The sequence below is a fragment of the Archocentrus centrarchus genome, chromosome 22, assembly GCF_007364275.1.
Source record: "Archocentrus centrarchus isolate MPI-CPG fArcCen1 chromosome 22, fArcCen1, whole genome shotgun sequence".
Taxonomy (NCBI): Eukaryota; Metazoa; Chordata; class Actinopteri; order Cichliformes; family Cichlidae; genus Archocentrus; species Archocentrus centrarchus.
Window position 1 is genome coordinate 8,943,249 of NC_044367.1, and position 25,330 is coordinate 8,968,578.

Below are 25,330 nucleotides of genomic sequence, written 5' to 3' on the forward strand. Positions count from 1 at the left end.
GAGCTGTACAAAAGTATTTTTTTTGTACTATTCTTGTTAATCTCAGTTCAGAAATCTCCAAATCGACTTCATAAAGACATTTTAAAAATATCACATCACATTTGATGAAACAGCAAAAATATACAACTTTCGGGTCCCTGTGTTCTTCCTCTTCTTTTTTTGTGCAATTAATTTTTACATTCTGCAATAGTGTCTCTGATTTGTCTACAGTACATGTATAGGTTATGGGAAAAAGCAACAACAATGAGCTACTTTCAAAGTGCAAAGAGAGCAGTCTGAGTATGTGGGAAAACCTGATGTCAGTATGTTACAGCTGTCCATGCTTCTGTACCAGAAGAAATCTCACTGAGATAAGAATAAGAGCTCCAACTTTTAAAGGACTTTCTCTGTATTTATATAAAAGTGCAGGCACTGTAAGAAATGTAGGACATCTCCATCTTCAAGTAAGATCAGTTTTAATGCTGTTCCTCTTCCAACATTTGGTTGTGTTTGGAGTCAGCTTTACCTTATGATAAGGTCCTCAGGATATCATTTAAACTTTTATGGACATTGGCAGGCTGGGAGGCAGCACACTCGCTCAGGCTTGGGCCCATCTGGGCATAAAGGGCTTGGCACAGGTTGGCGGTAGCACCTCTTACGCTGCCGCCCCGGCCATGAATGGTGCCGCTGTGGGTAGAGGTGCCCAGGAGGTGCCAGAGCAAGGGCAACACTTTCTGCTCTACCATCTGGGGCTTACGAGGGTAGAGCTCTGTCACGAGATCTAAATATACAAGATGAGAAGCAACACGATGGATTCAGATAAAATCAGAGCAGGAGCTCATTACAGGTGCAGAACTATTACATCAGACATACCTGCGACCTTTTCAATTAGATCCACCTTTCCTTTCCCACTTAAAAACTGAGCCTTGGTGCAAAAAGGCTGAAGGAGAAGCATGCTGTCTGTAGTGACAGGAAAAAAGATGACAAAGTCAAATTGAAGCCATTTTTAACCTAAAGGTTCACCTCTAAAAAAATATTTTAATGCTCAAAATGAGTACCTAGATTTAAGAGAAGTGCATTGATTGCTTCAATAGCAGCAGAGTAGATGGCATTGTTCTTTGAGTTGAGGTGATTGTCCACGATTGCTGGGACCAGGATGTTGACAACCTGGGACAGGTTGTCCTTTAACAAGTGGATGATTTTCTGTAAAGACTCCAGGGCACACAGGTTGACCTTGCTGTTGGACTCCTGCAGCCTTGCTCTGAAGGCATCAAACACCTAGGAGGAGACCAGAGGGAGGAGGATAAAAACTTTGTGGTCTTTTCATAATAAGTGAGAATAGTGACAATGTACAAAAAGAAATACTGAATGGATTTGGAGGAAAAAAAATAGTAGTACTAACCGGGAATATACTGTTGATGACCATGTTTGGGTTGTGCTGGCAGTCAGCCACTAGCTGCTTGATGCCTTTGATCCTCTCTCTGAAGTCCTTTGAACCCAGCAGACCTGAGATCTGCTTGATATATTCAGTCTTGTCTGCAATACTCTGTGTCTGAGATCTACAGCTGTAATGGCTGTGAGACTCCCTGTATGTAAAATTTATGATAATTCAAATGCTTTCCATTTGTGTTACATAGTTTGTGGAAGCTGGATTTGCATTAATGGGCATTTTTGGGACACTGGCTTGATATCTACACCCACCTGTTGGTTTGGTTGAGTGGCTCTCTGTTGAGAGACGAGGCTCTGACTGTACCGCTGCCTGGGAGGGAGCGTCTGCCTCTGGCTGACTGAGTATCTTGAGGCATCTCACCAAGACCCTAAAAAACCCCCCAAACGATCTCCCAGTTAGATGGCTACATTTGACTTCTAGCAAAAATACCAGTTTTCCTGTAAACATAAACGGAAACAAAAATAGTGCCTTTGTCTTTATAGTGAAGACAGTCTCTCTGACAGTCTGCAGGTCTTTGGTAGGGATGTATTTCTCCAGGATCTTTTCAAATTCTGGGTGGGAAGACAGGGACAGCAGCATTCGACGTCCAAAGTACCTTTGGGGAGAGACAGTGTGATGGTATCTCAGACATTAACAATCTCTGACGGGTGTCATACTTTTTTTGGATGTGTAATCCAAAAGCAACAGTAAAAGCATTTCTATATTTTGGCTAGTGTTCCAAATACTAATTCAATTTTGGGGCAATGTGCAGGTTTGCCATTTACGTTGGATTATACCATACTGCATTATATTAAAAGTGGATTTGGATTGTACCACGTCCTTTTGTAGTCTAAAAATCGTGAATCTCAATCTCAAATTTGGCATTTCTTCCCCACTGTTTTATTGCTAAATGCTTTTTATGGTAATACAAAAAATATAAAATCTTACTAGTCAAACGAATACAGACAATCTGTAAAATCCATGAATCAGACTTGTTTCTACATACCTGGCTTCCTGTGAGGAGTCTTGTGCGAGTTTGGTCACGGCAGGTAAAATTCTGTCAGTGAGATCTTTAGCCCCAGAAAGGAGACGTGCGGCACCAACCTTCTCAACCAGATTAGCCAGATGTTGAGCTGTGCATTTCCTCACCACTGCATTAAGGTGACTATCAGCAGAGGAGGAAACCAATTCAGCAATCAAAGCTTAAAAGACCATCATTCAAACAAACAACTGTTTGTTCTGTGTGCAATCTAACCTGAGTCCTCCAGTGAGTAAAGCATTAATGCTTCGAGTAGGAGTGCAGTGCTGCACCATGCAATCCAGTGCTGCATCGACATCCTGCCTGATGAAGGCGTTACTCTCCCCAGCCTTTTGCAGCAAAGCTTTAACTGTCCCCTCTAGCTCCTGGTCCATGGCTCGATGAAGATGTGTGTACAGGTCACCTAAAGTACACACCGCAACCCTGGACACACCTGACCGCAGGTTTTTCACCTAAATAAGATCATTATTAGTGTTTAAGGGATAAGAAGAGCATTTGAGCACTAATAACACAACAAAAATATATTTAAGATATCTGACCAAAGAACCCCCCCAAAAAACAAAAAACCCACAAGAATGAACCAAATTGTCAAGTAGTTAAAGCTGAGATCATATAGAATTATTAAATCTAACTATTAGGAAACTGACAAGTTAAATGTAATTGCAAAACTGGATATTAACAGCAGAGTAAGACACCACCAAAAAAAGAGTTCAAAATTATGTGGGACTGTTATAGAACAAATTTACCTCTTGAATTAGACACAGGCACACATCATGAAGCTTGGCCTGAAGTGTGTCTGAGTGGTAATGGGCAAGAGAGCGCAGGAATGTCAGACCTTCAATCTTCTTCTTCCTACATTAAAAAAATAACACACAAATGGCAGTAATTTTACTCTGTGGTCCACATTTAAAGAGATGTCTAAGTATGATGGATTGAGCGTTTCTCACCAGTCTTCAGAGTTCAGCAGATTGAAGCTCTGTATCAGTGCCAAGTCAGGTTTCGAAAATGGGCACAGCTCTGGAGGATCGGAGAGATTTTTCCTGTGGCTCATAATACCGGGGGACAGCTCATCTAAATGGCCCATTAGACACCACACAACACAGATTCAGTCTCGTGTTACATCTCAATCAGTCTGAAAACAAGCAGTATGTGTGTGTGTGTGTGTGCCTGTGTGGGCGGTGGTGCATTAACAGTAGGTTGTCAAAACAAAGCATTGTGGCACATTACCCAGAGCAAACATCTTATTCACCCATGCTCTGATGGCTCTGGCAGTATAATTAATGTTCCAACATTTTTTATAAACAAATATGACTGAGTATTGCTAAGCAGTGAGAGAGGACACAGAGCAACATGAGAAAAACTCAATGTGACATTTTCTGTGTGCAATAAAGATGATAATTACGTTTGACATTTCATGCAGCATGTAGTAAAAGTCTATGAATGCTTGGCTTTTTAGACCCACTGACCTGAACTGTGGGACAGTGAGGGTCGGGTTCTGCTCAGGCTAGGTGCCCTTCTAAGACGGGACACATTTCTAGAATTGGGTGGAACTGTAGGAGGGCTTGGGTGGTGAGGTGGTGTGAAGCACTTAATTGGGCTTTGGGGTCCTTGGGGAGTGTCAGGACTGGTGGGGCTGAGGGGGGACTCAGAGAGAGGGTCTGCTTTAGATGTCAGCATGCTGCCATTCAGATGCAGATCTACAACAGAGAAGTGTAACATTTTAAGTCTCCGGACACACACATCAGAACTTTTCAGACATGCCAAACATAACACTGTTTCACAAATCTATTAAAGTGATAGACTTCTATTATTCACACAGAAAACATTTACATAAATGCATTCCTCATTAATTCCTCGTATTCATTCAAATGATGACTGATGTTTTAGCTCTTCGGCTGGCATCAGTCCACTCTAATTATTAAATCATTCATCGGTGTACATCAATGTGTAAACATCTCTTCAAGCTGGAAGTGAGAAAAACTCATGCTGTGTGTTTCTCACGCATGCACCTCTGAGCATTTTGAGTTTGGGCCACACATTTTAACCTGACCCATTGGTTATCTGCAATCCCAAAGGGGGGATGACAGGATGATTGGGCTATGAAGCAAATCAATACTAATACATATTATTACTCTTTAGGGCATTCTGCAAACTTATTAATTTTTTTTGGTGAGCTCAGTAACTCAGAAAGATGCCAAAGGATGCACCAGACACAAAGCTGACATGTATAGATGAATAAAAAGGATTCACATATGAAAAGATTACAAAATATGAAAAGCTTTTATGATCTGCAAAGAGGTCCCCCCCCCCCCCCCCCATAACCAGAATAACTGTAAATAGTTATTTAAAAAGTGTTTATGCTTTCCTGATGAGATTAGCTAGTTCAAGTTTCCAAAACTTTCTCTTACCTTTAATGTCTAATGCTCCATTTTCCTCTGTTGGTGTTTCAGAGCGCATCTGTCTGGCACGGTGGCGACTCTTGTCTCCTGCATTGTCCCTTTGACTTATTTGGCCATCTAGTAGATCCAGCCTGTTCTTGTCCCGGCCAAACCTTGTATATGTCATCTTCTCCTGCACAATCATAAAACAAAACAAAACAACTCACACAATGAAATTTTGGTAACTGAAAGCTTATATAGTCAATATAAACCTGACATCAACATTTCATTATTTAAATATCAGGACAACATATAGCAACACTCCTAATCCCTCACTGAACATGGTGTGACTAACCTTAACCTCATCTGTACGTCGGATGATATCACCATCTTGGTGACTGCCAGACACGCCACTGCTGTAGATGCCAACAGAGAGATCGGTGGGGGGTTTGAACAGTAATTCCCCCTGCTCAAGTGCCCAGGGAACTCCTGGATGGCCGGAGGACACTGCAGTGCCAAACATGCCTAAGAAGCACGAGTGAATAAGATGACTTTCAGTGACCACTTTCCCTGGTTGATCATGTAGGGGAAGTGTTCAGAATTAAATATGCTCAGAAAGAAGCTGTAACTCATCAAAAATTGTTGAAGATGTTCAGTTTAAAATTTTTCAGTTTAAAAATGCTTTGGAAATAAACATTCTGTCATTGAGTTCTTTGTTTTAAAAAAAATAAAAAACAGCACTGAGCCACATTAGCTTAGTAACACAGGAAAACACTGGACAATCAAATGATAACTTGTGTCCTTCACAGGTCTGAGACTTACCTCTGCCAATTACTCCTTCAGGCATGTCTGTGCCTGATTTCCTGCTGCTGCTGTGGCTCTGGGATCCTAAAGATCAAAGGAGATGAATAATGAGATTTAATTGTCTGAGCACATACACTAATATTGCTAAAAGTATTCACTCATCTGCCTTCACACGCATTTGAACTTGAGAGCCGTCACATTCTTAATCCATAGGGTTTAAAATGTCGTCGGCCCACCCTTTGCAGCATTAACAGCTTCAAGTCTTCTGGGAAGGCTTTCCACAAGGTTTCTGGGAATTTTTGACCATTCTTCCACAGAAGCGCATTTCTGAGGTCAGACACTGATGTTGCATGAGAAGGTCTGGCTCAGAGTCTGCGCTCTGATTCATCCAAAAGTTGTTGTGTTGGGTTGAGGTCAGAACTCTGTGCAGGTCAGTCAAGTTCTTCCACACCAAACTCACTCATCCATGTCTTTATGGACCTGCTTTGTGCACTGGTGCACAGTCACGTTGGAACAGGAAGGGGCCATCCCCAAACTGTTCCCACAAAGTTGGGAGCATGAAACTATCGAAAATGTCTTGGTATGCTGAAGCATTAAGAGTTCCTTTCACTGGAACTAAGGGGCCGAGCCCAACTCCTGAAAAACAACGAAACACCATAATCCCCCCTCCACCAAACTTTACACTTGGCACAATGCAGTCAGACAAATACCGTTCTCCTGGCCAAACCAGACTTGTCCATCAGTTTGCCAGACAGGGAAGCGTGATTTGTCACACGTCTCTGCTAATCTAGAGTCCAGTACCGGCGTGCTTTACACCACTACATCCAACACTATGCATTGCACTTGTTGTAAGCCTTGGAGGTGCAGCTGTTTGGCCATGGAAACCCATTCCATGAAGCTCTCTACACTCTACACTTTCTTGAGCTGATCTGAAGGCCACATGAAATTTGGAGGTCTGCAGAAAGTTGGCAACCTCTATGCGCTTCAGCACCCGCTGAGCCCCCTCTGTAATTTTATGAGGCCTACTACTTTGTGGCTGAGTTGACAGTGGAATATTTAGTGATGATGAAATTTCAAGACTGGACTTGTTGCACAGGTGGCATCCTATCGCGGTACCACGCTGGAATTCACTGAGCTCCTGAGAGCGACCCATTCTTTCACAAATGCTTGTAGAAGCAGTCTGCAATGCTAAGTGCTTGGCTTTTTACACCTGTGGCCATGGAAGTGATAGGAACACCTGAATTCAACGATTTGGATAGGTGAGTGAATTCTTTTGGCAATATAGTGTACAATTATTAGATGGTATATCCACTATAAAGCTTCGTTCTTATCAATGCTGGCTGACCTTTTGCATGCTTCTGAGCTCTGAGCGATTCGCGGAAAGCTGGTTTGACCAATGGAGGGGATGGTGCCATTGTCTCTTCATCAGTTTTGATTGTTCCATTAGAGTATGTAACACTCTGCCCAACTACACCCACTCCAGATGACAATTCATCTCCCTGGGACAATACTTGGAAAAAACAGAAAACAAAGATGTAAAAAAACAAGATACAAGGCGCTGCAACAGATGGACAAAACCATTTCTCCCCCTTTTCTACCTTGAAGGCTGCTGAAATCCATGGACACAGAAGACCTCAGTTTTCCAGAAGGCACTCTTGCAATGCGGGGTTTCATTCCTGCATAGGCAGAGTTTCCAGGGCTGTTGACAGACGTGACAAGTGAGAAATGATGACGAGAAACTGCCTGGCACCATTCAACGCATCATCAGAGAACACTTAATGACTACCGGGTTACAGCCCTTAAACCTGTCAACAAGTCTGTGACATTTGCTCAGATTAATTATAACAGGTATCTGAACCATTTTATGTCCCTTCATACATTAATCCTTATTAAAAAAAAAAAAAAAATACCCTGTTACATTGATGAAGGCGTAAAACATTACTTTGTAAACATACCTGTCTGACCTGCTACTTTTTTGTCTCTAATAGATTTCACTCTATCACTAAAGGCTGTGTACGATGTTTTTTTTTTTATTTATTGGCTCCATTTTCTGTTGTAAATTACAAAAATAAAGTTAAAAACACACACATTAATTTTTCTCCCTTGTATTTTGATCACAGCAAAAGGGTGCACCAGGAACAAATATTTGGCTAACTGAAGAAGTTGATGCTAGACATTTTTTTTATTCTTTATGTATTTCCAACACTCCATACGGAGGTGTCTTTTATCTGGTTTATTAACATAATCTGAGTGTATAGCAAGACCAACAAAGTCAAACTGTATGAAATTGTGAGTGGACATCATTAGCAATATATGCTAAAAGCATAAAAATTTGGCTCTTTTACCTATTTTTTATGCCATTAAAGCTGGAATTTGCAACTGAGCTCAGACTGGAAAGACCACTTTCACTGGTTGAGCTGGTAAGCACTGGAGAAGTGTATGAGGGTGAGTCTAGACCCAAGTCCACCTTCACAGCTGAGTCAGGACTATCTGGATCTGGACTACTAAGGCTCACTTTGGCCCTCTTCTTGGCAGCGCTGTTGCGTAGAGAGCGAAGGGAGTTGAGCATCTGCAAGCAAATGACAAAGCTTATACAAGCTTACAGAGGTTTGAGAAGAAATACAATCATTTTATTTTGTTCTCCTGTTCATGCACATATGGCCTGACATTGGTAGCTAAATATAACCAACATACAGTTAGAAAAACAGACAGTTCTGCTGACCTCCTGCATGTCCAGAGGGTCATCCTCTTGAAGATCATCCACCGCACTGACGCCACTAGGGCCCACATGAAGGTTCTTTTCTAGCTCCTGATTCTGAGGGCTTCCTGGAGCATTGTGTCTCTGGCCATTAACAGAATGGGTGTGCTCTGTTGGAGGGATTACCGGTGAGACGGAGACAGTGCCTCTGGGACTGCTCAGGGCCCGTCGGAACGATGAAGTGGAAGAATTTGCGAGGGAGGTACAAAGAGGTCTGGGAGAGCGTCTGCTCGAGAGGTCGCCTAGAGGAGGAAAGAAACAAAAAATGCATAAATAAAAACAGGTCAAAAAGTTTTTTACATTACAGATGAACCAATACATATGGACTGAAGTCTTTTTTTTTTTTAAACTAGATTACCTTTTGCTGTGCTTGCTGTCTCTCTCCAGGGGCTGCTTTCTCGCTGGTGGGGGCTATTGTCTTTCTTGTTGGGCCAGGTGTTGGACATAGAGAGGGAGGAGTCTGCATGGCGGTGGGACAGTGTTGGAGGTAGCATCCCACCTGGGAGTGTAGCCAATGGGTAGGAGGGCAGAAGAAAAGAGCTGGACGTAGTAGAGTTTGAGGGGAGGGAAAATGTTCGCTCAACACTGGGGTTCCTTGAGAGCAGACGTCCTTTGGGTGCCACTGTCAGACATTACATTCAGTCATCAGACCAACAAAAACTTGTATGGCAACTAAATGCAGCTTTAAGTGTGCCTAGATTTTACTTGCAAGAAAAGTTAGGGTAAACTAATAAATATTTTGACACAACTCCATACCAACATCTGGGTCAGAGAAGTTAGTTGTTTTAAAGAGATCAGGTTCTAAGTTGAGGCTTCCACTTCTCCTGAGATGTGCAGGAGACTCCCTCCTTCGGGAGGCCTGGGGCTTACGAGGCTCTGTAGAACCTAGATGCAAAGTACATTTTCACATTTTCACAAAAAACAAATGCTAAATACTAAAGTAGTTACTAAAATAACAGCTCTATAAACCCCTAAAAAGTCTATTATAAAAAGGTGCAATAAAGCTGAATTTTTTTTCTGAACCTTTAGCTGAGACTGAAAGTTTCAGGGAAAAAAATTTTAAAAGGGGGGAATTAAGTTTTAAAAAAGGGATAATGGAGAGAACTGACTGCTAACAGGGTAAATACTGCTGGAAAACTTTGGACTGAAAAGTTTAGCAGCTTGATTCCAGGCTCACCTGTGAGCACAGCTCACCAGCAGCCATAGAAACTGCACATTTACATGGTAAAGTTACACAACAATGGAAAACTTTAACTAAGCACACTATTGACTTTTACTGGGTGTTGAAGAGGTCACTACATTTAAATATTTCAGGCACATGTCCAAACTTGTATATTTATTTTAGGATTACCACAAGCATGCGTCCAACTTGTAACAAAACAGTATTGGAAGTGAGTCTAATATCTGCAAGCAGAAAATGCACTGAAATGTGAGAGAAACAACATAATATTTGAGCAATAATAAAGTAAGCCACAGTAACTTTGATAGTACTGTTTGAATACTGTATTTCTTCACTGTTCTTCTTTACTGCCTGTGTCCACCTTGAAAGTTGTATTACCTTTTAAATGCTAAAGTCTGACATGTTCCAACAGATTTTCATCTCAAACACAACAGAGATCCTTTATTCTGTTTCAGTATCTGTAGCTTTTAGTCAAATGAGCTGCTGCTGTTGATGCCCCTTTCTGAGGGACTGCTGTACTAATCAATAGCTGCATTAACCAACAGTGAATAAGCATGGCATTTTGTTCCAGTTCTCTGGTGGGATCTGGCAGAACTGTCGATCATGTCAGCACCTTCAACTTAGCTTCCATGTTTTGCAATACTGTGCATGCTTAATAAGGGAATATGGGAAGTATTTATATATGATCTGACTGGTGATTCTATATACATTTTTAATGGCCTGGTAAACACTGGTATTGCAGTTATGGTATGCTCTCCATTCATTTATGCAGTGACTTTGTCCTGTTAGCCCAAACTAACTGCCAATCAGAACGCTGATAAAAAGGTAATTAGGTTCAGAAAACAGAACAGTTGGTGGATGGTACAGTCTCTTCTGGCATGATGTGAACTCGTATGACACCAACCTGCCAGACAGCTTGTCACTGTGCTCATCTCAGGGGTTTTTGTTGACATGTGGAACAGTGACTCCTCTGACTCAGCATGATAATCCAATTTAAAGCTGCTCTAAACTGAGTCAAGCTGAAGTTGACCATGATAAGCTGTCAACTGCACTTGTCAACTTGCTGTACATGAATGTAAAGACAATGTTAAGAGAACAAAGTCTTGGCACTTACTAAAACTGGGTATGTAGGTTTCTGGCTTCCTGGACAAATGAAGGCCATCCTCAATTGCCACCTGTGAAAGAGCATAACATTATTTATTTTAATAAAGTATAAAACAAGTGACATAAAAATGATTAAACACACAGCAAGCCTGGGGTGACCAGATGCCAGCAACTAAATGTGGTACAAGAGTATGTTTTTGTGGGACATGTAAATGGGACAGCATGGAAGTTCAGTGGTTAGCGCTGCTGCCACAAAGCAAGAAGGTCCTGGGTTCAAATCCACCATCTAGCTGGGACCTTTCTGTGTGGAGTTTGCATGTTCTCCCCATGCGTGGGCTCTCTCCGGGTACATCGGCTTCCTCCCACAGACATGCCGTTAGTGGGGTTAGGTTAATCGGTGACTCCAAATTGCCCATAGGTGTGAATGTGAGTGCAAACAGGTGCCTGTCTGGCTGCAAATAGTGGAAAGTGGTCTGAAATTTTGATATATCCAGCTTAAAAAAATAAACCCACTATAAACATGCAGGTTAGAAGCTTGGCATTTTGCATGTGATGGGCAAATACATTTTATTTAAATCCAAATTTACCATCTCCCTCTCGCTTAAAGAAAATACAATAGGGATAAAAGAAAGCTGAAGTTTGTTCCTGTTCTTGAATTCCCCTTTTTTATTCCAATATTTGTTAAAACTGCAGGCTACTGTTATTTAGGCTCCTGCTGTCTGCTAATCATCTCTGGTTTCAACAGGGAAACATTCACAACTCAGCACCAGAGGTGGCAAAAGTACTGACACTCTGTACTTAAGTAGAAGTACACATACTTGTGTTAAAAGCTACTCTGGTAAAAGTTGAAGTACTGGTTCAACTTCTTTACTCAAGTAAAAGTAGAAAAGTACAGGCTCTGAAATCTACTCAGAGAAAGAAAGTAAAAGTAGATCTTTGGAGGATGTTTCTACCAACTATTTTTGTGTAAAGCTAACTGAACCTCATTATATATTATTGTAATAATATAAAATATTACATGAGAATACAAACGTTATTCCAAAATACATTTTAATTCTAATGAATGCACTCATCTTGGATCTCTTATGTAGGACAAACTGTGAAAGGGAATTTAAAAACAGCTCTATTCTGTGTCCTACATAGCAGAGGGTGACTATGCCTCCACACCTAAACATGAGGATACTCAGGGGTTACAGTGGGATTCAGAAGGTGGAGGAACCCTAAGATCAGCTGTAGTGGCTCCACATGGGAAGAAGAATCACAATTTTCTATTGTGAGCTCCAGTAAATAATCTTGGTGTACAGGCTGTGATCAGCTGACCTGCTGCTGCTGCTCTATTTTTCCTCTCCTGTCCTCTTTCTTGCATCTTTCTCCATCTGTGTGACAAACTGCACACACTTTTATGTGCTTTACGTTTTCTGTCACTCATTTTCCTCACCGTTCCCACGTGTACCCTCTATGTAAAGTGCAACTTCCTCTAGGTCTTTCCAGTCTCCAAGCGAGCTTTGCAGGAGCCTCTCCCTCTACTGTGTGGTGTGTCTGCCCCCACCACCAAAAAAACCCCACTCACAATCAGGAGCCGGCTCCTGCGCTGATCGGAAATGCAAGCTTTTCTCAGATGCGTTAAACCTAAAGTAATGAGCTTGTTTTGAAAATGTAATAAGTAGAAAGTAAAGATACTTGTGTAAAAATGTAGGGAGTAAAAGTAAAAAGTAGTCAGAAAAATAAATACACAAGTACAGATACCTGAAAAATCTCCTTAAGTACAGCAACAAAGTATCTGTACTTCGTTACTTCCCACCTCTGCTCAGCACACACCTGACAATTCTAGCAATTCTGAGCCAATTATGAAGCTCACACAGACTCTGCCACTTCACATCATTTTTCCTTGTGTGAAATTTAAAAATAACTCAGCCTACCACTGGCTCCTTACAAGAGGTTTCACAATATTTACTGTTGCTTAGTTTCCACTGGGATATTTCCATCATCCATGATGGAAATCTTAACCTGCACTTGGCCATGATAAAAATCTTCCCTGCCTTCTTCACATCCACCGAGTGAAAGACAGACTTTGCAGGACAGAAGGAAAACAATACTGTGCAGTCCCATATGAAGTGGGACACCAGGTCATCAGTCAGAAAAACCTACAAACAAGCAGCAATTGAAGACAGATGCACTACAGGCCTTATAAAGCATCTCAAACAAAGAAAACATTTAGTGATGTCCATGAGCTCCAAGCTTTGGGCAGTCACTGACCCCCAAATGACCTGCCTCCAACTAATACAATCAATTTCATATTTATGATTGTTAGTTTGTGCAGTTATTTCTGAGCCTGTTAAAACGACTGTGAGAAAATGTTTTGTAATTCCTAAAAAGGTGAAGTCTACACTCACAACTTGACTGCTTCATTTCAGCTACACTGTGGTGGGTTATGGAGGAAATCTTTTAAAAAATTAACTTTGTCCAAAGGCCCACTATAACAGGGGCCTCAAGGTTATATCATTCACAAGACAAAGGAAAGCAGCAGATAGAAATATTTAGCTTTGGGTCTGCTAAACACTTTTAACTAAGTATATATAGTCTCCACTATTTACATTCAAGTTTTAATGTCACAACAAAACCTTAGAAAAATGAATAAATGAAGCTTAGAGCCTTTTTTTTTTTTTTATTTCAGCCACAGAGGCTGAAATTAGTCCCACTGTCTACAATCTGATCAGCACTCATTGCAGAGCACTTGGCGTGATTGCAATCAACAGTGGAGCAGTCAATAGGCCATGTTTTACAAGCATAACCCTGTGTTATTACCAATTATGTTTCACGGTCCCTTCAGTAAGTGTGCTATCTGGTAATGGGGTTGCTGGGAAACAGACACCACTGTAAAGGCAAGGTTTTTCAAACACATGCTCTAGGACAAAGAACAAACCTTCAACTTAGAAGAACAAAGCACTGTCAATTAATATCTCATTAAAAAAAGGGCATTATTACAATAAAGCTGGTAGTAATTCAACAAATTATTCTAGTTTGTTAGGTTACAAAATGGCACATTCTGCATTACTTCCTTAAACCAAACAATGTGGTAGGTTGAGAACAATTATCGCAAGCCTTGCACTTGAAACTTGTGCTCATCCTTGCAGCAATGGTGTCACTGTGCAGGAAAATGAGTCATCTATTGTATTTCCTCCAGGAATAATACCAGTGACAGTTTATTCAAGAGCCGACTAAATGCACTGATTTAATTCTATTCTATACTCTGTTGAAAAGGATTTTTTTTTTTTTGGGGGGGGGGGGGGTAATGTTCCCAAAGGAGAGTGTGTACAAGGATGCAAAATGGGTGCAAGATACCACCCTCCCTCTCTGCTGCTCTCTATCTATACTGCATGATGAGAGATCTAACTATATTTAGGTTTCACCCCCAAAACTGTCTCAGAGGAGCATGTCGCCTCTAAGATGTCTTAAGACTCTTAAGAAAATTTGCCTTTGGGTGTGACCCACCCTATTAAAAACAAAACAAAAAAAAAAAAAAAAAAAATTTCTAACAATGCAAACACTGTCAAGACACTGAAAATTCACCAGTACTTTCTCTGCAAACTAAGCAGGGCAAAAATAAGACAGACAACAAGGAAAAAAATAACCACTCCTTTCATGTAGCGACTGCAGCTGCTGGCTAACTGGGGGAGAAATCAATGGCTACTGAGATACTTTAAAGAAAAATGTTAAAAATATTTTTCTGTGTAGGCAGTCAACAGCTGAACGATCAAGTCCTAATTTGTTGAATTGATATTTGTTTCATTAATGCCAGTCAAAGACAACTAAAAGACAACGTTTTCATCTGTTATTTGGGTGAATTAGCCAACATTAAACCAGAAAATCACTCTAAACTAGATATCTTATACTGACATCAGGAAAAACACACAGGCAGTTAAAAACAGATGCTAAGTCAGTGAAAGTTATCCACATGGCATATTTATAATAACATAATTATTATAAAAGATAATTGAGAATATCCCCAATGTTGATGAGCTCCACCTGGTCAGCGCATTTTCCGTTAGGTGTACTGCACTGCTGCTGGTCATTCTCAGTGGACGAGAAGCTTGACATCTCCCAGGGTAGTTTGTTCTTCCCTTTGCCCGCGCTGACAATCCTCCTTTGAAGTGGGAGGTCATCAGTGAGGGATCCTAAGCTGCCATAGCCATATAATCGGTCACAGTCTGGCTCTGTTCTGTTGCTCCTGGCACTGCTTATACGCCCTCCATTCAACACCCAGTCCAGATCAGCTCCAGAACCATGCTGTGGTGAGCACCGCTGGCCCGGTTTGAGCACCACCAAACCGTACTCCACTATACCTTCCGAGGAGAGTTTTGGAAGGATGCGCCTTGCTCGTCTGGCCTGTACAGCTGCCATCAATCCTTCTGCATCCTCATTGAGTTCAACCATGTCCACAGCTTCCACAAGAGGCTGCTTTTTCCCTACATCAAGGCAATGGTCAAAAATAGCAAACAACTCAAGAGCAGCATGACGAACTCTCCTTTTGCTGTCTGCCAGGTATGGTGCAACCTCAAAGCAAAGCTTGGGGATGCTGAAATCTTTCCTAGGATGAGTGAGCATAGCTGCCATAATGACGCTAAGGACATCTTCCCGAACCCTGGAATTCTTGTGTTTCAAGTGGCCAATTACAAGATCTAGTATTTGCTGGGGTGGAACAGTTTTCATTAGCTGTCGAAACACATTCAGGTATTCATTCCTGGTGACAGTGCGAGTGTCCCCTAGAGCCTTAAGGGCCACTAAGACTATATGTTTGAAATACCTGTCTACACCTGTATCTAGCTTCCGAATGAATAAGTTTAAAACTTGTAAGGTGCTATAAAACACCTTGAAATTGCTATCATCAAGAAGTCGAGGGAGAAATTTTATGAAGTCCTCAATACTAGCAGAAGGGACTGACTTAATGTCCACTTCTGAGAGGATGTGCTTGAGCTCCTCCACCCCATTCGTACGGTTTTGGTAATTCTTCACATCCAGAAGTTGCTCCTGTAACTCCTGGCTGATCAATCCAGGTATCATTATTGGTGCCCTTGTGGTGGATTTGGTCAAATTTAAGAATCCAAGGAAGCAATCACAATCCTGTGAGGACAGTAATGCTCCTCCTCTATACTTGGCGCTTTCATCCTGAGTGATTGATGATGGAAAACCACAGTCCTGTCTGTCAAGCTGTGAATGCAAAGCATAAAAAATTAACAGACATGAAAGGACTTAACGGTTCCTGTAACACTGCATCAACATATTCAGCAACACAGAGCCGCATAACGGTGTATGTTTTACGCGAGTGTGTCCTAGATTGATCACCATGATACGGTAGATAAGGGCGAAGGAACACAACCACTTGTGGCTCTTGGAAACGTAGTTACCACCAGAACGACTAAGATAACCTTTACGTTTGTATGTTACATTATTTCTGCTTTTGTAAAATGATTTAGACTCTTAGGAATTTGCTACAAATTTGCTCTTTGTTATTTGCTACAAAGTAACGCCTTCAGTGGATAGTCAAACCTTGACGACACGTTTACCGCTAAGCAGCGTAATTAGCGCAGCTACAGAGATTCTTAGCCAACTACAACACAACTCAATTGGTGCTAAGCTAACTCGCTACTCCGCTAATTTTGTCCCCACTATTCTCTGGCTGGCTGGGCTAGCAAAGTTAGAAAAACACCAAGAAAACAGACCTTGCATTTTCCCTAGGCCCTCTTCGGCAACGCTGGGCGATATTTCGTCGTCCAAATGTCCATGACACGCTGCGGACGCTATAGTTCTGTAAGTGCAGACATTTCCACGGCTGTTTTAGCTGACGCCTGGAGTGCTGAATGTTTGGAAGCTACAGAGGTATTCACCTCGAGAGGAGCCCCCTCCCACCTCCGTTACTTCACACACACACACACACGCGCGCACAGACACACACCGAAGCAGCAAAATGGCGAATACATGTAGCAAACCGAGCGCTTCCATGGAAACTGCGGCATCGCAGACTGAAAACCGTCCGATTGCGTTACAGAGCACAAGACTCAAATTAGACAGTGACTGTAAGTGTGATTTACGTGGACTGGAAAATGAAAGTAGTTCCCATCTTTTTTTTTTTTTTTCACTGCATTCATGTTTTGGATTGATGTAACACATTTTTAGTTAACGCGCAAGAAAATCTGAAAAGACATGAAACTTTGTGTCATTATTCATTATGTAAAAAATATTGATTGAAGAGCAGTAAAATAGTACGAGGAAGCGAAAACAAGAGGAAAGTAGCCTTAAAGTATTATCTACTATCTGTGGGTGTTCCCGACTTGCCAGATAAAGATCTTAAGTCAAACAACATGTACAAGATGCTTGGGAGAAACTAGCCTGTACTCAACCATTGAATACACAGGATTTTGGCACCGTGAAAGACATCACACAAAATGACAATGTATTTTAATAAAAAATCTTATATTTTTGGCTTAAAAACTCAAGAAAAACAGTAACGTCGACTTCCATGTCGATGTATGCAACGAGCATGCTGATTGGCTGTTTATGAATTCAGGCGAACACTGCAACAATCTGGCATCGGGCATCGGCGGGGATGCTCGACAATCGTCATGCCCCTGTCCTCATGTTATTTTATATATTCACAGGTACGGGAAAACAGACATTTTGCTGTGTTTTTGTGCCTGACTGAAACCGCCGATAGATTTTCGTTCGAATAATTAAACTTTTTTTTTTTTTAAGAATAATTAAATATTCTTGCGGGAATAAATTAGATATGGGGACGGTAATCTAATACGTTAATTCCCGTGGCCTTATAAAAAGTAAATAAGAGAATATACCAACTTTCCACGCTTTATTAAACAATATCTGCACTGTCTCATTTCATGAATATAGCTTGAGATTAGAAGTATGCTTTGTTTTTGTTTTTTTGTTTTTTGCTATTGTATAGAAAAGTGTTTTAAAAAGTTGAAGGAAAAACAATAGACCATTACTACTTTAGAATGATTATTTTGTAAATAATCATTCTAAAGTAGGTTTCTTTACTCTAGACATAGATAAGGAAATGGACATTTTTTTAATGGTCCACAACTTGGCAGTTATAATTGCAAGTAAATCTACATTATTGTAATGCAAATCTATCATTAATTAAGATTAAATGTGAGGCACTGGTAAGTATATTTTGCTGATTATATCTTGTACTTTTAAAAAACTCATTAATGGAAAATTATCATGGGTAATGGGGTGCATTGTTCATGTTTGCAACTTGTTACATAAGGAAAAACACAAAGTCTTTGTAATGCAACTGGATGGATGAAACACCATTCTTCCAATAATATTCCCTCGTTCGGTGTGATGGTAGTGGAAAACATTAATAGGTCCAAAATCTCTTGTAGATTTTCAATTTGTCACATCTCATAATGCAATTAAGGAGGAGGTTTGATGTTAAGATATTTTTTCTTCAAAAACTCTTAAAGCCCAAGTTAGCTGAGAGACTGAGTGATGTGTCTTTTTGTTTTATTTTAATAGTGTTGTTTGCTTGTTGCTAACTACTGTTAAGGTAATATGTCTTGTCCTTGTTTTTATTTATTTTCAGTCACAAAATTGAGATTCAGGGATTCCTAAGAGCTCATCCCAAAACATTATTTTTTGAATGTTCAAAAAGTTCAGAGCAAGAGCATAAATCTCACTAAAACACATCTCAGTGATTAGGGGTTTATAAATCAGTTAAGATTAATTAATTCAGCACTTGATTGAACAGGTGATGTATGCACTGTTTACATCTGCGAACACAAGAGGACATTTATGTGTGTTCACATAGCAGCAATAATATTAAATAAGAAGCGCCTTACTCATAGCATAATTGCCTAGGTCATTTTTTGGCCAAACTGAGATATCTGCCTCACTCTACTTTGCTAACACTGCATTATTGCCCACTATTGCCCAAAAATGAGCCAGGCAATTATACTGTGAGGCTAATGGTGTGTGTGTGTGTGTGTGTGTGTGTGTGTGTGTGTGTGTGTGTGTGTGTGTGTGTGTGTGTGTGTGTGTGTGTGTGTGTGTGTGTTAGAAAGTTATCTGGTACCTACATTTTGTATTTACACAAATAAAGACAAAATTTACTATAAATAGATGATCATAATAAAATACTATCCCCTCCCACATTCAAGTAAAACCTATGCCCGTAATAGGCCTATATATCTGTCATTATTTGGTTGGCAATGTTGTTCTTTGTTTTAAATTGCTTTTCTTAAAAATTGACAAACATAATCTTTCCAAACTGTAAGGCAATCAGGCAGTACAATGCAATTAACATTGCTCTTATGCAGGATAAACAGAGAGTACAATTGCAGAGACAAAAATTATTTAGGAAATAAGTAATAATAATAATCAAATAAGTTTGACATATGCTGATTTCATTACCTTTAGAGACCTAATGTAAAGTTGAATTTCATTTTAATAGTGTGTAAAAATGGGTGGGGTCTTTATCATTTTAGCCCTGTGAATGCAGAATTTGAATAAGCAAAAGATTAATCAATATGTCTGCAATTTTTTATTTATTTTTTTTATTTTATTTTATTATAACACCAAACAGTATAATATTAGACTCTGTAACAAGCACTGTTGTTGTTTTGGTTCTCAACCATTGACTGAATTCCTCGTAAATATCATTTTATTTTGAAAAAGCGTAAGTGGGTATACTTCCTTAGTAGCTGGTTATTATAAGAGCTCGTCTGTAGCTTTGTGGCTAGGTTGCAGGTTGTTTTTTTGATAGCCACTCGGGGCTCCCTGTCGTCGCCACTGCAAAATCGGTCATTACAGCGGCACACCAGACGGACTATAAACTACAGGTCTGCTTTTCTTCTTTTGACAACATAAAAATGTATCTGAAACCTAGCTACAACGTCACGTTTTGTATCTGTCAGCCATGTTACTGTATATCAATCAATGATACAGCTAGCCACGGGAACCGTGTTTATTTTTAGCAGCTAACCTGCGATGACTGCAGTGCAAGGAAACAGAAATATAAGGCCTGTGAATTTGTCGGGATGAAACCAAATATTGGGCTACGTTGCAAGACACGAGAGTTATACGTGTGATATCCGCATTTATGCAAATATCCGTATTTATGCAAACGCCAAGCTGATTGTGAGGTTTACAGTCCTGGCTAGCGTATTAGCTGTCTGCTTATTTTAAGCTAAGAGGCAGCTAGCGAGTTTTGATCTGACCAAGTCCTGCGTTCAAAAAATCAAGCTTAGGCCCCAGTTAACAAACTATGTTAATGTGACTTGCTGTCCTAGAGCTTGAATGCCGAGTGCTCACATTTAGCCACCTGGCTTAAGGTTATTCTAAAAATGTGTGTTGTCTTTGGCTAATAATACGTTTCGAAGACTTTACGCTGCGTTATTTCTTAATAAAGATCATGTTTATTTAGCGTGCCTCAGTAATCTGCTAATACAACGGGTTAGAAGAACTAGTGCAATACTTGGATGAGGGGAAAATTAAATGTCTGGATGCATCATACTGTCCAGGCATGTTTACATAACGTGGTGTTATTACGTCACATTTCCCAGGCCAAAAGTGTGACACTTTTAGCCTTGTAGTCTCAGGGCCGAGGTGGCACTTGAATAATGTCCAGTATTTCTACTAGTTGATGGGTATATCTTTGGAAAACATCACTGACTCTGTAACTATTTTCAAAACAGTGCACTGATCTGTGAATTGCTGCTCTCAGATGGACCAGCAGGACCAGTCCTATATGTTTGCAAGTCTGACACGGCCTCACTCAGAGCAGCTGCTGCAAGGCCTCCAGCTCTTGCGGCAGGATCACGAACTATGTGACATTGTGCTGCGTGTGGGTGATGCCAAGATCCATGCCCACAAAGTAGTGCTGGCCAGCATCAGTCCTTATTTCAAGGCCATGTTTACGGGTAGCCTGTCAGAAAAGGAGACCGCTGAGGTGGAGTTCCAGTGCATCGACGAGGCTGCCTTGCAGGTATGCTTCCATCCAGTTCACACTAGCTGCAGTAATTAACTGCTGTAACGTGTTAATTTTAACACTTACTCTTTTTGCTTCTAGGCTATAGTTGAGTACGCTTATACTGGCACGGTGTTCATCTCCCAGGAGACAGTGGAATCTCTGCTACCGGCTGCCAACTTGCTGCAGGTTAAGCTTGTACTTAAGGAGTGTTGCTCCTTCTTGGAAAGCCAGCTGGACGCTGGAAACTGTATAGGTATTTCCCGCTTTGCAGAGACTTACGGTTGTCATGACCTGTGCCTGGCTGCAACTAAATTCATCTGTGAGAACTTTGAGGAAGTTTGTCAGACTGAGGAGTTTTTTGAACTGACAAGGGCCGAGTTGGATGAGATTGTGTCCAATGACTGCCTTAAGGTGGTCACAGAGGAGACTGTATTTTATGCCCTGGAATCATGGATCAAATATGATGTAACTGAGAGACAGCAGCATCTTGCTCAGCTGCTGCACTGTGTTCGCCTTCCGTTGCTCAGCGTCAAATTCCTCACTCGCCTATATGAAGCCAACCACCTTATACGAGATGACCACGCATGCAAGCATCTGCTCAATGAGGCCCTCAAATATCACTTTATGCCTGAACACCGGCTGTCCTATCAGACTGTGTTGTCTGCACGACCCAGGTGTGCCCCAAAGGTACTGCTTGCAGTAGGAGGCAAAGCTGGACTGTTTGCCACATTGGAAAGGTAATGCTGGTGACTTAGAGATTATAATTGTATGCGCTTATATAAAAGCAACTCTCAAAACTTCTCCAAGCAGAGTGTCTTACTGTATTTTCTATTCTTCTCTTTCAGCACGGAAATGTATTTTCCTCAGACGGATTCTTGGATAGGACTGGCCCCTCTCAGTGTACCCAGATATGAGTTTGGAGTAGCGGTGCTGGACCACAAAGTTTACGTAGTGGGAGGCATTGCCACACACATGAGGCAGGGCATTAGCTATCGGAGACACGAGAGCACAGTAGAAAGCTGGGACCCTGAGACCAACACGTGGTCTTCAGTGGAGCGTATGGCTGAGTGTCGCAGCACTCTTGGGGTAGTAGTCCTGGCTGGAGAGATGTATGCCCTGGGAGGCTACGATGGCCAGTATTACCTCCAGTCTGTGGAGAAGTATGTCCCGAAGCTGAAGGAGTGGCAGCCTGTGGCACCCATGACAAAGTCCCGCAGCTGCTTTGCCACTGCTGTGCTGGATGGAATGGTGTATGCTATTGGTGGCTATGGCCCAGCACACATGAACAGGTAATCGCATGTACACTCAGTAGTTTTCAAGTATGTGTATTTCATGTGTAAGTGCATGTTGCCTCCAAATGGATTTTAGAAAATATTCCCATGGACCATTAAACACTGAGACTTGATCATTTTAAATAAGTTTATAATTTATTTAGCAGTCAAATTAGTATAAATTCTGTTGGTCTACAGGGATTTTTGTTGCTGCAGATGGCATGTGACATAAGTTTGTAGTTCCCTACCACACCTTTTTTTTGTTTAAAATGGTCTTTCATGCAACAGGTTAGGCCTTTTTAAGACCTTCTAACATGGCTTTTTCTCTCAGGGTTGTGTTAGTCATTTAATAGATGTGGCAGTGAAGTGAAGGATATTAAGTCTTGCTGAGAAAAAGACCAGGAGCTTGTTAATAAGTGCTGGAGAGTCATAACAGAATTGGTTCCTAAACGTGTTGCTGTGGTCACTAGAGAGCGTGTTCCTGTTGGTTGTTTCTTTGACGCCCAAAACCCCGTAGGAGAATGTGTTTCGACAAAGAATCTTTGGGGACTTTTTTTTTTTTTTTTTCCCTCTTTCCCTCGTGGCTTAAATGTCCTTGCTTGCTGCAAAACAGTCTTAGTGTGCCAATGTGTCAGTGTCTGTTAGGGGTTTCATTTCACCCTCCGGAATTCATTGCTGCTTCATTTCAAGTTCAGCTAGTTGTGTGGTTTGATATGACCATCTAACTTTCCTTGATTTTGTATGTATGATTAAAAGAAAACTGCTTAGTTATGACCATATTGCGAAAGTTGCATGCATAGAAAGAGCCCCACCCTTGTTTTTACATTACTTAACAAAATTTCTCAGCACACAGCTGTTAAAAGTGGCCGTGGAAGAAGCTGGAAAAATGAATACAATGCAGCAGTGTCTCTGTTGTCTGACTGAGCAGTTGCGCCCATTCAAAGTTGAACAAAGGTGCTCTGAACTGTCATTCAGGCTTTAGTAGAAGGGAACAGGAGATGGAGTAAGTATTCTTACACCAGATATGTAATGTGAGCTTACCTTTTAGGTCTGTAAAGAAGGGTGGTCAGTGTGGATATCACCGTAAAAGTTTCAGAAATATTTCAAAACCACAGCTAGAAGGATAGCTAGGTATCACAAGTAGTGGGTGTGATTTGGGTGAATTAGACCGTTTTTTTTTTAAACCACTGGGTTTTGATAATTGTCCTATATCTGCTGTACACAGTGTGGAGCGGTATGACCCTAGCAAGGATGCCTGGGAAATGGTAGCCCCCATGGCAGATAAGAGGATCAACTTTGGAGTAGGCGTGATGCTCGGATTCATATTTGTGGTGGGTGGTCACAACGGAGTGTCCCACTTGTCCAGCATTGAGAGGTACGATCCACATCAAAACCAGTGGACAGCCTGCCGACCAATGAACGACCCCAGAACTGGTGAGTTTGTATCAGTGACACAGTGTATAAGTGACACTAATTAAACCTTGTTTTTGTGGAATTTTGAACCTGTTGTGATTATTACATCCAGAAAATGGCAAGGAATGCCTGTAATGAGCTAAATATTTGTGGCATCATTGTCTTCCAGGTGTGGGCTCTGCCATTGTGGACAACTACCTTTATGTGGTAGGAGGGCACTCTGGGTCATCCTATCTGAACACTGTCCAGCGCTATGATCCCATCTCGGACAGCTGGTTGGACTCCAGTGGCATGATGTACTGCCGCTGTAACTTTGGCCTGACTGCCCTTTGACCCATGGCCCAGCCAGCTAGAACCCAATAAATTAACTTAGAGACAAAGACTTTCCTTTTATTTTTTTTTTCTCTGTCTCCTCCTTTCCCACATTCATCCTCCAGGTGCAGATGAGCTTATCTGCACGCTTTCGTTAACATCAGAGAGCTTTCTGGGCGGATGGATGTGCTGGGCTAGCTGGCTGGCTGAGTGGGACTGCAGTCTATGCTGCAGGCATGAGGAAGAGCTGGAAGGTCTTGGGGATGAGAGAGCAAGGCGTTTGGATGGCTGTCACTGGAAAACTGAGACGACCACTCTATTGCTGCTGGACCACAACGAGGACTTCGACCTGCGTCCCAGAGGATTGTGGAATCTGCTCATTTATGTTACAAAATTCTCTGCCAAGTTTGCAGACATTGTTTTTATGTTGTGCTTCATGTCTTTAATTATGTCAAACTTAAAAAATCTTTTTAGTAATTTCCCTGCTGCAACCAGAGCTGTGTGTTCAAATTTTGTAGAACACCGCGGTTTGCTTGTGTATTTGTATGACTGTGGTTGTTGGCCGTGTAGCGTGTATGTCTGTGTGTATGCTCCAGGGGTACGTGCATGTCAGGACTGTTTTGTTTTGTCACGTGTCTGTGTGCAGAACTGATGCTTGGGCTCAGCAATGCAGAAAATTCTGCATCCACATCAGTGCTTGACAAAAAAAAAAAAAAAGAGTTGGAATATTTATATTTTCTCAAAGGGCTGCCTTTCTCCTGTAAATAGTTTAAATGAAATATATATAGATAGAAATATATCCTCTAGTGCATTGCCTGTAAATGTTTTTCTGCACTGGGTCACTAATATGTGTGCGCGAATGTGTGTACAGTTTGATTCCCACAGCCACTGTAGAGGTGAGTGTTCACCACTAGTCTCTGCTTCATCCTCTGAGCCATTTAAAAAAACAAAACAAAAAAGAAGTCTCCATGTTTGTGCTTCTGTTACATCTGTCTAAGGTCAGGTCATGCACTTCCTACTGTTCACGATAGTTGAAACTGACCTTGGCCTTGTATACAATACTAACTGGTGCTATATTTAGGATTCAGGATTTAGCTGTTTGTCTGTGTTGCTTCATCTTTGTTAGGCCTCTGCTATATGACTGGTGATAGTTATTTGCTATCATTAGCCAATTATTTCCTTATAAATTTAATTAGGAAAAAAATCCAAATGACCCCCTAACATTACAATGCGAGGCTACTAAACAGGAAACCTGCGTTTCAACAACTGCAAACGTCTATCTGCATAGTCTCCAACGGCCTGAAGGTTGGCATGATTTATCCTATTTTAATGTTCCACTTTCTTCATTATTAGTCCACCTGCAGGATATGGGCATGCTTTGTCAAGATCTGTTGCCAGTGTTCTGTCACTATCTTGGCTTTAAATGTATTTTTTTTTTCTTTTCCTGTCTGCAATTGGGTCTAACATTTCTGTGCTGGCTAACACTCCACTAAACATGTAATCTACATGTGGCCAGGTCTTGCTTGCAAGCTCAGGTTAATATTTTCACAATTTCATATGAAATGCTAAAATGTAGGGAGGGTGGGGGGGTGGGGGGGGGGGGGGTCCTACACAACATCTTCCCTTGTGTGCCACATTCTATATATTTTCTTGCATTCTTCCATGTGGTTAAATG

General features: G+C 41.2%; 2 protein-coding genes across 3 annotated transcripts in view; one reads left to right on the forward strand and one right to left on the reverse strand.

Moving 5' to 3' along the window:
- togaram1 (TOG array regulator of axonemal microtubules 1) overlaps positions 1–16,698 on the reverse strand; it is a 17,097-nt gene extending 399 nt beyond the window's left edge. The window contains exons 1-23 of the mRNA XM_030718427.1: positions 16,392–16,698; positions 14,698–15,879; positions 10,682–10,742; positions 9,144–9,272; positions 8,746–9,009; positions 8,352–8,629; positions 7,975–8,198; positions 7,228–7,328; positions 6,975–7,139; positions 5,648–5,713; positions 5,181–5,350; positions 4,856–5,018; positions 3,914–4,144; positions 3,395–3,518; positions 3,194–3,299; positions 2,664–2,899; positions 2,415–2,573; positions 1,898–2,024; positions 1,681–1,796; positions 1,382–1,565; positions 1,038–1,257; positions 853–939; positions 1–760 (exon numbers count right to left, since the gene is read on the reverse strand). The exon at positions 1–760 is cut by the window's left edge and continues 399 nt beyond it. Coding sequence (XP_030574287.1) covers positions 507–760; positions 853–939; positions 1,038–1,257; positions 1,382–1,565; positions 1,681–1,796; positions 1,898–2,024; positions 2,415–2,573; positions 2,664–2,899; positions 3,194–3,299; positions 3,395–3,518; positions 3,914–4,144; positions 4,856–5,018; positions 5,181–5,350; positions 5,648–5,713; positions 6,975–7,139; positions 7,228–7,328; positions 7,975–8,198; positions 8,352–8,629; positions 8,746–9,009; positions 9,144–9,272; positions 10,682–10,742; positions 14,698–15,732 — 4,500 coding nt within the window. The 5' untranslated portion in view covers positions 15,733–15,879; positions 16,392–16,698 and the 3' untranslated portion in view covers positions 1–506. The remainder of the gene's footprint in view (positions 761–852; positions 940–1,037; positions 1,258–1,381; positions 1,566–1,680; positions 1,797–1,897; positions 2,025–2,414; positions 2,574–2,663; positions 2,900–3,193; positions 3,300–3,394; positions 3,519–3,913; positions 4,145–4,855; positions 5,019–5,180; positions 5,351–5,647; positions 5,714–6,974; positions 7,140–7,227; positions 7,329–7,974; positions 8,199–8,351; positions 8,630–8,745; positions 9,010–9,143; positions 9,273–10,681; positions 10,743–14,697; positions 15,880–16,391) is intronic.
- A 2,692-nt stretch (positions 16,699–19,390) lies between these two features.
- On the forward strand, positions 19,391–25,226 carry klhl28 (kelch like family member 28). 2 transcript variants are annotated; one of them, XM_030759118.1, is made up of 6 exons: positions 19,391–19,529; positions 20,414–20,674; positions 20,759–21,396; positions 21,505–21,948; positions 23,156–23,364; positions 23,513–25,226. In XM_030759118.1, exons 2-6 carry the CDS (start codon positions 20,414–20,416, stop codon positions 23,674–23,676), a joined length of 1,716 nt encoding a protein of 571 aa, XP_030614978.1. In that variant the 5' UTR covers positions 19,391–19,529; the 3' UTR covers positions 23,677–25,226. The 2 variants fall into 2 exon arrangements, with proteins under 2 accessions (XP_030614978.1, XP_030614976.1); XM_030759116.1 differs by having other exon boundaries at positions 19,401–19,529; positions 20,385–20,674.
- Positions 25,227–25,330: the final 104 nt, after the last annotated feature.

Bases quoted from the DNA above. Each gene is read 5' to 3' on its own strand.
- klhl28 (XM_030759118.1), top strand. From the start codon at position 20,414: ATGGACCAGCAGGACCAGTCCTATATGTTTGCAAGTCTGACACGGCCT. The intron at 21,949-23,155 runs GTAATCGCATGT...TGCTGTACACAG, and splicing joins GGCCCAGCACACATGAACAG to TGTGGAGCGGTATGACCCTA. The intron at 23,365-23,512 runs GTGAGTTTGTAT...ATTGTCTTCCAG, and splicing joins AATGAACGACCCCAGAACTG to GTGTGGGCTCTGCCATTGTG.